Source organism: Sinocyclocheilus grahami, unplaced genomic scaffold (assembly GCF_001515645.1).
Source record: "Sinocyclocheilus grahami isolate Dianchi unplaced genomic scaffold, SAMN03320097.WGS_v1.1 scaffold896.1, whole genome shotgun sequence".
NCBI lineage: Eukaryota > Metazoa > Chordata > Actinopteri > Cypriniformes > Cyprinidae > Sinocyclocheilus > Sinocyclocheilus grahami.
In genome coordinates, this window is record NW_015506075.1 from 424,167 (window position 1) to 439,176 (window position 15,010).

General features: G+C 36.3%; 1 protein-coding gene across 8 annotated transcripts in view; it reads left to right on the forward strand.

Annotated features, from left to right (window-relative positions):
• kidins220a (kinase D-interacting substrate 220a) overlaps positions 1–13,618 on the forward strand; it is a 58,510-nt gene extending 44,892 nt beyond the window's left edge. For 6 of the 8 annotated variants that reach the window (XM_016248874.1, XM_016248876.1, XM_016248877.1 and 3 more), the window contains 5 exons: positions 2,549–2,578; positions 4,595–4,732; positions 7,646–7,744; positions 10,009–10,239; positions 12,521–13,618. In XM_016248874.1, the coding sequence (XP_016104360.1) occupies positions 2,549–2,578; positions 4,595–4,732; positions 7,646–7,744; positions 10,009–10,239; positions 12,521–13,576 (1,554 nt within the window). In that variant the 3' untranslated portion in view covers positions 13,577–13,618. The remainder of the gene's footprint in view (positions 1–2,548; positions 2,579–4,594; positions 4,733–7,645; positions 7,745–10,008; positions 10,240–12,520) is intronic. The other 2 variants (XM_016248878.1, XM_016248879.1) reach the window with 1 other exon arrangement.
• The last annotated feature ends 1,392 nt before the right edge of the window (positions 13,619–15,010 follow it).

Genomic DNA, 15,010 nt, shown 5'->3' on the forward strand with positions numbered 1-15,010 from the left:
GGTGGGAGAGTTAACAGCGCGCTGTATACTTACCTCGGACTTGTGAGCGTCAGCCTAGAATGTTTCCAGCGCGGCTCTCCGCTCTCTCAGCTGGGTCTGCTTCACCACCAGGTCACGGATCTGCTTCTCCACGGCCTCCAGCTTGAGCTGCACCGAATGCAGCTCGAACGTGTCCTCACCTGCACTCAAAGGTAGACACACATCCGCCATTAAAGCAAGTAACAGTGAATAGTGTATTAGTAATGTAAGCGAGATTAGCGGCAACCACGCTGGCGATGCTAGCGGGCTATATGCTAATAGCGGATTCGGGAAGTCAAAAATGGAACTAGTGATAACAAAGCGCTCTGATTGTTTTTGTTGTAGAATACGATCAAGGATATATTCACACGTTATAGAAACGAAAATGATGGTGTATTAAATTGATTTTAAGATAAAAAAAATTAGATGACAAAGAATTAACTTGACGGAGCTCAAACTCAAATCACACGGCAGCAACAAACAGGAAGTGACAAAAGAACCCCGGAAGTGACATTTAACCCTAAGGACATCGTTAAAGTAAGGACATCATTAAAATAGTCCATGTGACATCAGTGGTTCAACCGTAATTTAATCTTAACTTCCGTGTCAGTCTCTGCAGCCATTCAAGACAGTACCATGACACATTGAAATTGTTTTTTTTTTTGAAAGACAAGAAATTGTTGAATTAAGTCGTTATTTTTGTTTTCTTTGCGCACAAACAGTATTCTCGTAGCTTTATAAAATTATGCTTGCACCACTGATGTCACATGAACTATTTTAACGATGTCCTTACTACCTTTCTGGACCTTGAATGTGTCAGTTGTGTTGCTGTCTATGGAGGGTCAGAAAGCTCTCAGTTTTCATCAAAAATATCTTAATTTGTGTTCCGAAGATGAACTAAGGTCTTACGGGTTTGGAACGACATGAGGGTGAGTAATTAATGACAGATTTTTCATTTTTGGGTGAACTATCCCTTTAAGTGTATTGAATGTTTCAACAAAATCAATTAGTAAAAAAGTCAGGTGGTGCATCTCATTGAGGAGCATATCAAAATATAATATATATATATATACTGTATATATATAATTTATTTTTTTTCTTTCTAGATTTAAATGGAATTTTAAATCTCACGGCTTTTCAAAATCTGTTCATCATCTTTTCTGTTCATCAAAGAATCCTGAAAAAACAAAAATATTTTACACAAAAATATTAAGCAGCACAACTGCTTGTCAACATTGACAATGATAAGAAATGTTTCTTGATCACCAAATCAGTATATTAGAATGATTTCTGAAGGATCATGTGACTGAAGACTGGAGTAACAGCTGCTGAAATTTCAGCTTTGCTATCACAGGAATAAACTACATTTGAAATGCATTAAAACTGAAAGGGGAAATTATATTTCACAATATTTCTTTTTTTACTGCATTTCTGATCAGATAAATACAGTCATTTATAGCATAAGTATATGCTTATGCTTCTTTCATTCAAAAACAAAAAAAAATCTTACCACCCCAACTTTTGAACAATAGTGTAATTTTAATGACTCCAAACTAAATTTCTGAATCAAATGAACATTTATTTTAAACAATATATCAATTTAATTCAATACAAACTTCCATACAAAATGGAAAATGTGCAATATCCTTAGTCTGTGGGCTGTTGGAATGATGTTTCTGTTGCCAAACTGGCCACAGCTATCTTCTGATGCCACTAATCTCTAAAATGGCCAAATATCTGATACTGAAATTGAAATCATAATTATGTCAGATTAGACCATTACTGATGCTCACTGACTTATCATCCCTAAAACCATCTATTTACACATCTCTCAGCTCCTCCAGCATATTCTCCTTTCCTGCACCTCTGTCCTTCTTCCCCATTGTCATTGCTTGAGTCAAGTTTCTCTCCTCATTTTCTGCCCTCCTTCCTTCAGCCCTGTTGTTTTGCTCTTTCATGCCTCAGTCATTTGATCCGCTCTCTGGTCTGTCCCCCCATCGCTGCTTTGTTCTGCGTGGTGTGAAAGGCTGCTGCTATCTGAGGCTGGCTGGATTAGCATCAGCAGTGCTGGGACGGCGCGCTGAATGAGGCCGCTCTTATCAGCACAGCGAGCCGCTTCATTCAGCGAACACGGCTGTTTCATCCTCCCTCGCCCCTCACGCTAATTACACTCTTTATCGCCCGGCTCGAACACTCGCCCATTTTGGAATTAAACAACTTCCTCTCGGCATGGAGTCCTGAAAAGTCCTCTCAGTTTCTCCTATTCTCCTTTTATGTATCTTTTCTGTTCGAAACTCCTTGCTAGTCCATCCTTTCTCTAAAATGTTGTTCTTTTGATTCACCGCATCTGAAGTTCTCTGTTCGATTGGCTTGTTAAAATCATTACTGTGAAATCCATGCAGGTTGGATGCTATGAGACAAGCATCTGTGATAGATAATGTTATTGTGTGTACATTTGATTGATTGCTGATTGAAGCATGTGACCTAATCCCTCCTTTCCTCTCGTCCTCTCTCCTTTTCTCGATCCCAGATAAAATCGCAGCCCTTCAGAATGAAGCAGGTACAAACATTTAAACCCTTCAATTTTCTCATATTAACTGTGTTATTTTCAGGGCTTCTGCTCATTTTGGCTTGTTTCATTTAAAGCCAGAACAAAATGAACAGCCAGTTCTGTCATTGTGAAATTTCTGTTCAGATACACTGTGGCCAAAAGTATGTGTACAACCAAACATCACAGGCTGTCCAGCTCCAGAAAGGACAATAACAACTTCCCTGCAACCTGTGCACTATATTTTAAGTCCTCTGAAGCCATATGATAATTTAATGTGAGGAACAGATTGAAATGTAAGGTGTTGTTAAACTAAAATTTGTCAACTTTATTCTCCATTATATATATTCAGACCAGTGTTTCAAGTTTAATTTTGATGGCCTCTTGTTTGAATCTGAATGCAAATGAGTTTTTAGAGAACTGGGGAATATTAGCCGTGACTATAGTCTCCTGGTTGGCTGATTCTTTTTCAGTTTTTTGCAGTTTCATCCAATTCGCTCTCAAGGCACTAATTTACTTTTATTTCTTGTATTTTTTCTTATTAAACATGCCTGCTGCTGATGAATAGGACTTACAAATATTTTAGGTGAAAACAACTGGTGTCAAGCTTGGCTGAGAATCCACACCACTCATTTTTGAACAAAGAATCATGGACATATTTTATATTTTTTGACTGCTTATCACAGTAGTTGTTTCCCAAGCAGACTGACCTAGATATAGATAAAATGCCCAGTCATCATCATATGAAGAACACACTGGTCACACTTAATTTTGGAGACCAATTCTCAGTATTAACTATTAACTGCAATAAACGATAACTGTTGGTAAAGTAGTTGTTAAGTTTAGGTATGGGGTAGGATAAGGGATCTAAAATATGGTCATGCAGAAAAAGAAATTAACAGCCAATATGCTAGTAATATGCATGCTAATAAGCAACTAGTTAATAGTGAGAATTAGTCCTTAAAATAAAGTGTTACCAACGTGCTTGTATAATGTTAATGCTGAGTCATTTATTAAATTAACTATGGCCTCAAATTATTAAAGTGAGCAACTTCATGAGAAGTAAACTAATATAATAACTAATTTCCAATTATATTATTAATATATGATTGTTGCATTACATTATAGTATTATTAAAGTGGGCTGAGCACAATTAAAAAAAAAGGCATCTATGATTCCATAAAGAACCAAAATAAAGGTTCCAAAAAGTGGTTTTCGCAGCGATGCCATAGAAGAACCATTTTGTGTTCTGCAAAGAACCTTTCAGTGAACTGTTCTTAATAGAACATTAGGGTGAAGAACATGAAAGAAAGAAAGAAAGACCTTATTTCCACTATAAATAACTTGTTGTGGAACACTCTTAAAAATAAAGGTTCTTTATTGGCATCACTGGTTCCACATTGAACATTTACCATCAATGGAACCTTTTCATTCCACAAAAGGTTCTTTACAGTACAAAAAGGTTCTTTAGATTATTAAAATGTTCTTCACACTAATTGAAAATGGATCCTTTAAGAACTGTTCACTGAAAGGCCAAACCAAAATGGCTCTTCTGTGGAATTACTGCAAAACCCAACTTTTTTGGAAGCTTTTATTTTTAAGAGTGTACGTCATACTAGAAGGGTCTAATGAGATCAGTGCACATGACAAAGATCAACCATTACAGCAAAACAAACTGGGTCACCACTGACAATCCAGACCAATTTAAAGATGTTGTGGCTGTCTACACTTGACACCTACACATTAGCATTTTACATTAAACATGCATTTTACTCTCCGCAAATTTTGTAATGATAGCTCCCATACATGACTTCAACAGATAGACATTTCCATCATGTATCATGTATTGTTCCTTCACCCATAACTGCTCAAAGTTCCTTATTCTGTAATGACATTGAATTACTGCCTTGCTTTTTCTTGAGTTGTACTGCTTTTGCCTTGCATGGCTTTGACAGTGCCTCATGCCTTGCTATTCCAGAATGCATTATGAACTGATGGAATGAGTAACTCGTTACTGTATGTGTGTAGGGCTCTGGTTCTGTGGTTTCTAGTGGATCTCAGGTCCTCCTCAGTTCTCTGAGCATTGATGGCGTATGTGAGAAGCTCAGACAGATCCAGGGCCTGGACTCCAGCATGCTGGAGCAGTATATCGGCACAATCAAAAAGGTATGTTCTGGAGAAGTGTTCTGGAAGTTCCATTGAAAAGCATGCAGTCCATTTAAAGGTTTGGCATGTGATTTTACTGTTCGCTTTCACAGTACACGTTGTTGTCCTATTGCTTCTTTAAAGCATTTGAGGTGCAAATCTAATGGGTTTTTATGACAACTGTGAAATATGTTTGAAAAAATATTATCTAACAAATATAACATATGAAGTAGCTAATACAGTTGAGGTCAAAAGTTTACATCCCCTTTCAGAATCTGCAAAATGTTAATTATTTTACCAACATAAGAGGAGAGCAGTATATCGGCACAATCAAAAAGGTATGTTCTGGAGAAGTGTCCTGGAAGTTCCATTGAAAAGCATGCAGTCCATTTAAAGGTTTGGCATGTGATTTTACTGTTCGCTTTCACAGTACACGTTGTTGTCCTATTGCTTCTTTAAAGCATTTGAGGTGCAAATCTAATGGGTTTTTATGACAACTGTGAAATATGTTTGAAAAAATATTATCTAACAAATATAACATATGAAGTAGCTAATACAGTTGAGGTCAAAAGTTTACATCCCCTTTCAGAATCTGCAAAATGTTAATTATTTTACCAACATAAGAGGGTTCATACAAAAGGCATGTTATTGTTTCTTTAGTACTGACCTGAATAAGATATTTCACATAAAAGATGTTTACATGTAGTCCACAAGAGAAAATAATAGATTAATTTATAAAAATGACCCCGTTCAAAAGTTTACTGCGAGTTACTATTCTTAATAATGTGCTGTGAATTTGAAGATCAGGGTAAATTTAACTTATTTTGTCTTCTAGGAAACATGATGTAACTATCTTCTGTAGCCTCTGAAGGGCAGTACTAAATGAAAAAAAAAAAAAAATGTACACATCTCCATTCTGTTCAAAAGTTTTCTCTTTATAAAAGGCTCTTAATGCATGGTTTTTCCTTCTTGAGCATCAGTGAGCGTTTGAACCTTCTGTAATAGTTGCATATGAATCCCTCAGTTGTTCTCAGTGTGAAAAGATGGATCTCAAAATCATACACTCATTATTGGAAAGTGTTCAAATACACAAAAATGCTGGAAAACCAAAGAATTTGTGGGACCTGAAGGATTTTTCTGAAGAACAGCAGGCAGTTTTACTGTTAAGGACAAGCAATGGACTCGTGAACAACTATCACTAAACAAAAAAAACACACACACACACAGCCGTGGATCATTCAGGTAACAACACAGAATTAAGAATCGAAGGGATGTATTTTTTAACGGGGATAAACTTTGGAACGGGGTAATTTTTATAAATTCATCTATTATTTTCTCTTGTGGACTATATGTAAACATTTTTTTATGTGAAATATCTTATTCAGGTCAGTACTAAATAAACAATAACATGCATTTTATATGATCCCTCTTATTTTGGTTAAATAATTAACATTTTTGCAGATTCTGAAAGGGGATGTAAACGTTTAACCTCAACTGTAAGTAGCTCATTTTAAGCATATCTGATATCTATATCCCCTCCCCCCTAAATTAGGAATTAAATCATAATATAATCATAATACAATTTTAACAATCTGTTGAAATGATATTCAATTCACTACAGTAACACAAATTTGTAACTATTAATTTATTAATTTAAATAATTTTACTAATTGAACTAGCAAAAATGTTATTTTATCTGTCAGCTTTGTTATTGTATTTTTTATCCTTATATGACACTAAAATGATAATACCAAGGAAATAAGATTATTATATCATTTTCTCATTGTTTACAACAAATTGTAGTATTTGTCAAGCTCAGCCTTCAGCGTGGTTACCTAAATTATTGTAAGAAAATTATAACAAATATGTTTTTACTTTAATGTATAGAAAAAAGTAAAAAAAAAAAATTGAAGTCTGCATTTATTTGATCAAAATATAGTAAAGTTTACAGTTTAAAATAAAATAATTAATTATAAAACAGTTTATTTTTAATAATTAAAAATAAAACCGTTTAAAATAATTGATTGATCCTTCAGATTAGTGTAATATTCAGATTTGCCACTCAACATACATTATTATTATTACCGATGCTGACAAAGGATGTGCTGCTTAATATTTTTGTGATACGTTTTTTTAGAATACTTTTTTTTTGTAATAATGTTAAAGTGTTTGCTGCCATATTTGATCAATTTAAAACATCCTTGCAAAATAAAAGCATTAGTTTCTTAAAAAAAAAAAAAATGAATAAAAAAAATCTTGTTGATGCCAAACTAACTACAAATCAAAATCTGGCACAAACTAGCAAAGTAATTTCTAATTTCTTTATCTTTTCTTTTTTTTTTTATACCGTTTTCTGTTTCATTCTTATGTTTTACAGTTGTTTATTGCTAGAAGATAAAAACCAAACAATGGGTTTTGAACTGTGTTTGAACATATTTTGGTAACAGAGCTGCCAACAATATATAAAGTGAATAGAAAATAAAGCAGCTGATGTAATATTTTATCTTCTGAAAGTAACTTCTCTTAGTCTTATACCTATTTTTTTCATGGAAATACACCAATTTCTACACAAAAAGTGAAAAACAGGACTGAGACATGGGGTGTGGTAAATGAGTCCATCCCTGTATATACATGTTCATCCATTGGAAAAGAGCAGTTTTATCAGCTCCATGTGGTGCATACAGAGGTTTCACAATGAGGCCTTTCTTTCCATTGGACAACATCTGAAGGAAGCAATGACATTTCTGATGTCTTCATTAGACATGCATTAGTCAACCTGCCAGCTGTGCCGCATCTGCCTGCATACTTCACAATCTCAATTGTGAACTTTGTTTTCAACCTTTGACATACTGCCGAGATGAAATTGATCTCAAATTTGTTAGCTAGTTGAATGACATAATGTTCTCATGTCAAATTCTGTCATCCTAAATGTAGGCCAACGTGAACGGCCGGGTTCTGTCTCAATGCAACCTTGATGAGCTCAAGAAGGAAATGAACATGAACTTTGGAGACTGGCATCTCTTCAGGTCCATGGTAAGACATCAGCTGATGTGTGATCTTCTGTTCTTTCCTACACGTTCAGATCAGATAATGGTCATCTTTCTGTTTGTGGTTTGTAATGTTTAGCACACAGCTAATTTCTCTGTAGTGAAGAAGGCTGGATCGGGTTGAAATAAGGAACACATGTAGCTGTGTTGATCAAATTTCCATTTGCGCTTATACAAACGAATGTTGTATTGCCAGCAAGCAGGCAGCCATCTGGTCCAAGATGGCTGCTTTCTGGATGAAGGAGGGTTATTGTCAGTGGGAGCTCAGTGTCCACTTGAAGATCTGAATAGCTTGACGTTTACAAGAAAGTAGCATTCTTTGGGCTGGAAACAAGTCCAAATGGAACGACTCGGGGGCTAGTTGTGATACTGGTGTGCCTCAGAAGCTTCACATATATGCCACAGTGAAACGTGACATTTTTATTTATTTAATTATTGGTCTGGTATCTACGTTGCTTAAAATTAAAAGTCTTGTTTTCTCTGAGGAGGTCAGGTTAGATTCGTGTTTCACAAACATTTTCTTTTCTGTTTTAATCCCAGCTGAATCGAACATGTCTGGTGTGAACTTTGGTAAAAACACTGGTTTCGGCTAATTCAGGGGTCTTCAGAAAAATGGAATCCTTACTGGATATGAATGTCTGTTATTTCTATTGTATTGTTTTGTATTTATTTGTTTATTGCTATTTTATTTGATCTGAACTAAAATTAAATATCTCGATAAAATGGCAGTGTATATGTCCTTTTCTATGCAATTAAATTGAAATAACTGAACATAAATTAGGTGCCTGATAAAAATGCTAATTTCATATGGCACTTAGAGGTTTTTGCATCTGAACTCTTCATACAGGTGCATCTAAAAAAATTAGAATATCGTGAAAGTTTTTTTTTTTTTTTGGTAACATTTCAAAAAGTGAAACGTTCATATATTCTACATTCATTACATGTAAAGTAAAACATTTCAAAAGTTTTTTTGTTTTAATTTTGATGATTAGAGCTTACAGCTCATGAAAGTCAAAAATCCAGTATCTCAAAATATTAAAATATTTACATTTGCGTTTCATTAAATGACCAGCCCTACAGTATAAATCCCGGGTATCTCTTGTTCTTTGAAACCACAATAATGAGGAAGACTGCTGACTTGGAAATGGTCCTGAAGACGATCATTGACACCCAAGTATTTAGACATACTTATTCCATTCATTTCGTAATATTATAATAATATTGCAAAGACTATAGTTGAAAAGTTTGGAGTCAGTAAGCCCTTTTTTAAATTTTTATTTTTTTTTTTAATTAATACTTTTATTCAGCAGGGATGCATTAAATTCAGAAGTGGCGGTAAGTACATTTTATAATGTTATAAAATATTTATAATTCAAATAAATGCTGTTCTATTGATTTTTTAAAAATGTATCACAATTTCCACAATAATATTAATCAGCACAACTGTTTCAACATTGATAATTATAAGAAATGTTTCTTGAACACCAAATCAATATATTAGAATGATCTCTGAGGGATCATGTGACACTAAAAACGGAAGTAATGGATGCTGAAAATTCAGCTTTTCCATCACATGAATAAATTACATTTTAAAATGTTAGAATAATAAACTATTTCACAATATTAGTTTTTACTGCATTTTCGAACAAATGAATACAGCCTAGGTGAGCACTTATTTCAAACCATTTAAAATTACCAGCCCCAAACCTTTAAATGGTAGTGTATCTTTTTCTGAATAGTTTTAATACTATTTGCGTTTTAGAAGTTAAGAATACAGGAATACAACATTCAGCTTTTAATGTTGTGTCAGCTTTTCTAAAATCTTTGTAAAAAATTATTTTATTGCTATTTATTTATTTATCTATTATTATTAATTCATTTATTTTTATTATTACTATTTTGTTTTTTATATACATATTTTTATTTAATTTCAAAAAGCAACTGTGCAAATTTAGAACCCACCCCAACCCTGGTAGACTTTTAAAAAAAAAATTATATATATATATATAATTTTTTTTTTAAAAGTCTACCAGGGTTGGGGTGGGTTCTAAATTTGCACAGTTGCTTTTTGTCGTATGTTACTATTCCCATAAGAAAATTCAATAAACAGTTGTTAACAAAAAAAAAAAGAATACAGTTTCAGTCTGTCAGTTTAGAGTCAGTTTGCTCATTCAACTCTTTGCCACTATAATGAATAAAATTCACTGTTGCTGTTGAATGCATTTAAACATTGCTGTATTTGTGCTGGAGGTTCTAGAGCAGCGTCATGTGGAGAACCAGCTGCTGCGTGATGAATCTGGAGCGTGCAGCGAGCAGGGCAGCAGCGTGTTGACTCAACTCGAACCCCACAGACCCTCTGAAGCGCCACAAGACATGGCCATCAACCCAGAAAACTTCACGTACAGCCTCAACCTAAGCTTTGAAGAGCTCAGTGGTGTGGGGCTGGAGGAGCCCGCCAGACAACACAATGCCCACTGGCTGGTGCGTGGTACTGCTGTGCACACAAACACATTCAGCACTGAAGTACAGCCTATAGATAAACACTGGTGCACACCATGACAAAACGGTGTAATTATATACATAGAAGCGAACACAAACATATGCATGCGTGGAGACAAAGAAAACATGCCACTTTTTTGTTGTTATTGTGCCTTTTTAACCAAACCTTTTCTTGACCGTTGTATTTTGTTGCTTTAGAGGCAGCTTCTCCTTTTTAGTAGTCTCTCATCAGCATGAAAATAGCATGTGGTTTACTGGGTGACAAACGAAGTGTTTTCTGACCTGGATGGGCAGAGGAAATGAAGAGCTGACCACACACACACACACACACACACGCTAGCTCTCTATCACACAGAGATAGCTATTTCTGCACTCATCTGTTAACACCTGGCAAGGTGTTGCAACACAAGCAAGAGCTCATAATGGTTTAGATTAGCATCATGAAAGTTGGTGGTGAACAGACTTTTGGTGGGTCTCATTTCACATACCTTTGTGCTATTTTTACACAATTTTGTTGCCTAAGTAGTGTGTTCACACTGAAAAATGCAGTGAGGTGTAGTATATTATGAGTAGCCGAATGATTCAAAAGAAAAGACGGAGTGTGGACGTACAGGAAAGGGAGGGGCTAAATGTGCAAAAGCTATCTGCGACAGAACATTTCCCATAAATGGAGCACTCAAATGTGAATGGTTCTATGTAGTAAAAGAGTGTTCCATTTGAGATGTTAGCCTTCTAAAATTCATAGATGAATATGGAACACAACTGAAGGGGGATAGTTGCCTCAAACTCACTGTCGTGTTTCTGGAACTCTATATAACTTCCTATATAAGTCTTCTGAAGCCATATGATCGTCTCGAATGAATACATTCTTGAATAAACATGCTAAGTTTGAACATCTGGAAGCAAAAAGGAAGTGTTAAATTGATTATTTCTTTAAATCCCTAGATCGTTTTTTTTTGTGAATTGAATTGCGTTGAAATAAGACTGTGTACCATGAAATAATCTTTCTGTTTAGTTGACCTCATGGGCTGCATGCAAAAACAAACATACAATGTGATCTTTGTAGGCTGATTCACAAAAAAAAAATACTCTAATGAACTGCTGCTTTTAATGAATAGTTCAAAAATTTGAATCTGTTTGAATCAGCCTGAAGACCTGAAATACACTGCAATGAATCAAAATTAGATCAAATTGAATCAAGAACTTGTGAAACTAAATCAAATGGACTAGGGCTGATTTTCACTGCATGTTTATTGTGGTCAGACAAATTCCTGATAAAGTTAGCATGATATCTACAGATATTTTTAATTAATAAGTAAATAATGCTATCAGTCAACTCTCTCCTCTCCATTTTGAACAATGAATCAAACTTAAAATATGATCGCAGGGAGGAGGAGTGAGTTAACAGTCCCACTTTATATTAAGTGGTCTTAACTACTATGTACTTACATCAAGAAATAAGTACAATGTACTTATTTTGTTCATATTGTATTGCAAAACACTTTTGCTGCTATTGAGGTGGGATACGAGTAAAGTTAGGAACTGGTTTGGTGGTATGGGTAGGTTTAAGAGTGATTTAAAGTGTAAGGGATGGGTCAACAGTGTAATTATAAATGTAATTACAGAAATTATTACAGATATAATTACATGCAGGTATTTTTTAAAATATAAGTACAATGTAAAAACATGGATGTACACAATAAGTGCATTGTATCAAATGATTAACTTAAATGTAAGTACATAGTAGTTAAGGCCACCTAATATAAAGTGGGACCAAAATAACTTACTGTTGATTAGCACTTCCTGTAGACTGGGGTGTTTAAGACCCTGCATTTTTTTACAGAATCCCCAACAAACAATCCTCTGACATGATTTGGTGTAGCAGTAGTAGCTACAACTGCGTCCACTTGCCAATAGTGTAGCAATTTATGAAGCACAGGTCACACAAAAATCATTTTCAATCAAACAGCTTTCTGTTGGTCAATGCAGCAAATTCACAGGACCAACTGAACTCGACGCAAAATCTGCACTGGAAAATCTTTTGCCCTCAAGCAAAATTTCCATTTGCTTGGAATCCTACTTGAAAACTCGTTCATTGAACAACCTATCATCACCTACTATGTTGGCGTGTCAACCAGTTACTGCTGCTGGAGGGTTTGGATAAACTCTTGCTTGAAATGCTTTGTGTGTTTGCTACCACATCACCTAACATGTTCTCTCTCATGCTACTGTCTCAATTAATTGACCTGATCTTCTCCTTTAGGCCAACACTCACCGGACGCCAAGCATATCCAGTCTGAACTCTCAGGAATCATCCAACGACATCTGCAAGCTGACCGACAAGCAGCAAGCTGAGTATCGCAATGCTTACCAGGAATACATCTCTCACATGTCCCAGCTGGAGATTTCTGCTGCTGGACGAGAGAGTCCCGCTCAAGCCTTGCTCACAGCCAGCTCTGAGGAGAAGACTAAGGAAGGTGAGCAAGACGGGCGCAAACCCTTCGTCAAAAAGAGCTCCAAACCTGCAGACACTATAGTGGACTTCTCCTCCGTCCCAGACGGTGCTCTTCTAGATCCCATTACAGAGGAGGATGAGAAGTCAGAACATGGGTCCGCCGCTAAAATCCCACCCAGACGCAAAACCAAAGGACAGGGACCGTCTTACCACAGCATACCGAGCGATGAAGAAGATTCAGGTGAGGAGGAGACAGACGCCACCCCGCTGCTGAGAGAAGAACCCTGGGCATCTGAACCAGATCTAAGCCTCTTAGCTAAAGGGAAGAGCTTCATCTCAGACATCATGCTGGACAAGAAATCATCCGATTCTGGAGTGAGGTCCAGCAGGAGCTCATCCGACCACTCGCTGCAAGACGAGGAGAGCGAAGCAGCTCAGGAGAAGGAGGAGAAGTCCGGTGAGAAGAAAGAAGAGGAGGCCCATCTGATCGAGCTGGTTCTTGAGAGTCCGGTTAAGAAGCGAGTCTTACCACACAAGCTGAGTAACCTTCAGGATGAGGCCGTGGCCCGGATGTCCATCTGCTCCGACGCTCCATCTGACAGCAGTAGCCCTGAGGAGAGCTGGCCCACGTCAGCTGTGAGCAACCTCAATTGCTCACCCGACAACACTGCGCTCAACAACAACATCAACAACAGCACCCAGCAGGAGACGCCCGACTCCAGCGACTGCCCCTCCATCATTATACGACCAGGATCCAGCAGCGAAACCACCACGCTGCCCAACCAGAACCTGCGTGGAGGCCACCGGAAGAGGTCCACCGGTCCCGCCACCGACGCTGCTGAGGAACGAGAGAGTGTCCTGTGAGCCTAACGAGGTTTCTTACTAACTTTCTGTAAAAAAAAAAAAAAAATTATATTTGAAGTTCATCTCTGCTAAACGTAGACTTCGTTTGTGAGTGTGTGCTTATGGATTGCACACTAAAATCATAACATTTAAAAACCTTTATTTTAAAATCGCATACATTTGTGTATTTTGATGAGACTTGCCACCTGCCAATCATTTTCCCCATAAATCATGAAACTGAAAACTATCATTGTTTTTCTGAGGTGAAGTCTGGCTGCCAGCAGGTGGCGCACTCTTCATAGCAACAACACTAAGATTTGGTTTTGGCTGCATTTGAGATTCAGCCTTTAATTTTTATATGTACACTTTGCGGAAATGTATGAAATAAAGAAGAGCACATACCACTATTTTCTTTTTTCCCCCTTCTTCCTGTAGTTAAATAGTTTTCCTGAATTACATCCCACAAAATTACATCCTTCAAATGTGTGCGTCACTTACTACACTATAAATTAAATCTATTTTTAATGTCTAATATGCTAACATTGAAAATTGATCAGATTTATTCACAAAGCTTTAGTCCAGGGCATTTGGTGTGCAGTTCTGAATAATTAGCTGAAGCTGTAAAAAATTGATTATAGTATAAATCACTATCCAGGTCTCGGATTTATTCTTTTGCGCTCATTAAGGGGCCGACTGTAAACCTACAGTCAATTATTTTACAAACCGAATTCCACAAATCAAAAGCTCAAGCATTGATTTAACTGCCGTTTCATCCACACACAGATTATACTGATGAGAGAACCCGTGGATACGATCACGATTAATGTTCAAACTTCCATTACACAGGAAGAGAGTGAAAGAGGTCAATCGCAAGAAAAACTGATAGGCTGTATGATTTGTGGACAGTTATATATTAAGAAAAAGCTTTGGACTGAAATTAATGCATTTGTACACGATTGTAAAATCGTGTAAAAGATTGATTCGGGTTCCAATCAGTGTGGGTGAATGTGCACGTGTGAAGGGTCAGTGACTGCTTTTGAATCCTGGACATAAAAGGCAAGGTCAATATACAGCACAACACTGACAGATTGACATTTTTACACACAAGCATAACAGACCAGCGTCAAATAAAGCATTTGATTTATTTTGTATAAAAAAAAAAAAAGAAAAAAAAAAAAAAAAAAAAAAGTCCAATTTACAATATTACTTTTATAAAAAGTCTCAGCATACAGCATAACACTTTGCAGATACTGACAGTCCAATTTCTGCAACTATACAAGATACAACTCTGAGAGAGTTCACAAGGTTTCATCATGTCATTTTCAACGTCCAGTCCTTCGTGTGCCAAAAGAATTGACAAAAACAGACTTAAACTTTGTACAGTAACTAACCACGTCTTCTCCTATTCACACGGTCTTCACGAAAAAAAAGGTAAGACTTCTTCTCAATGCAGAG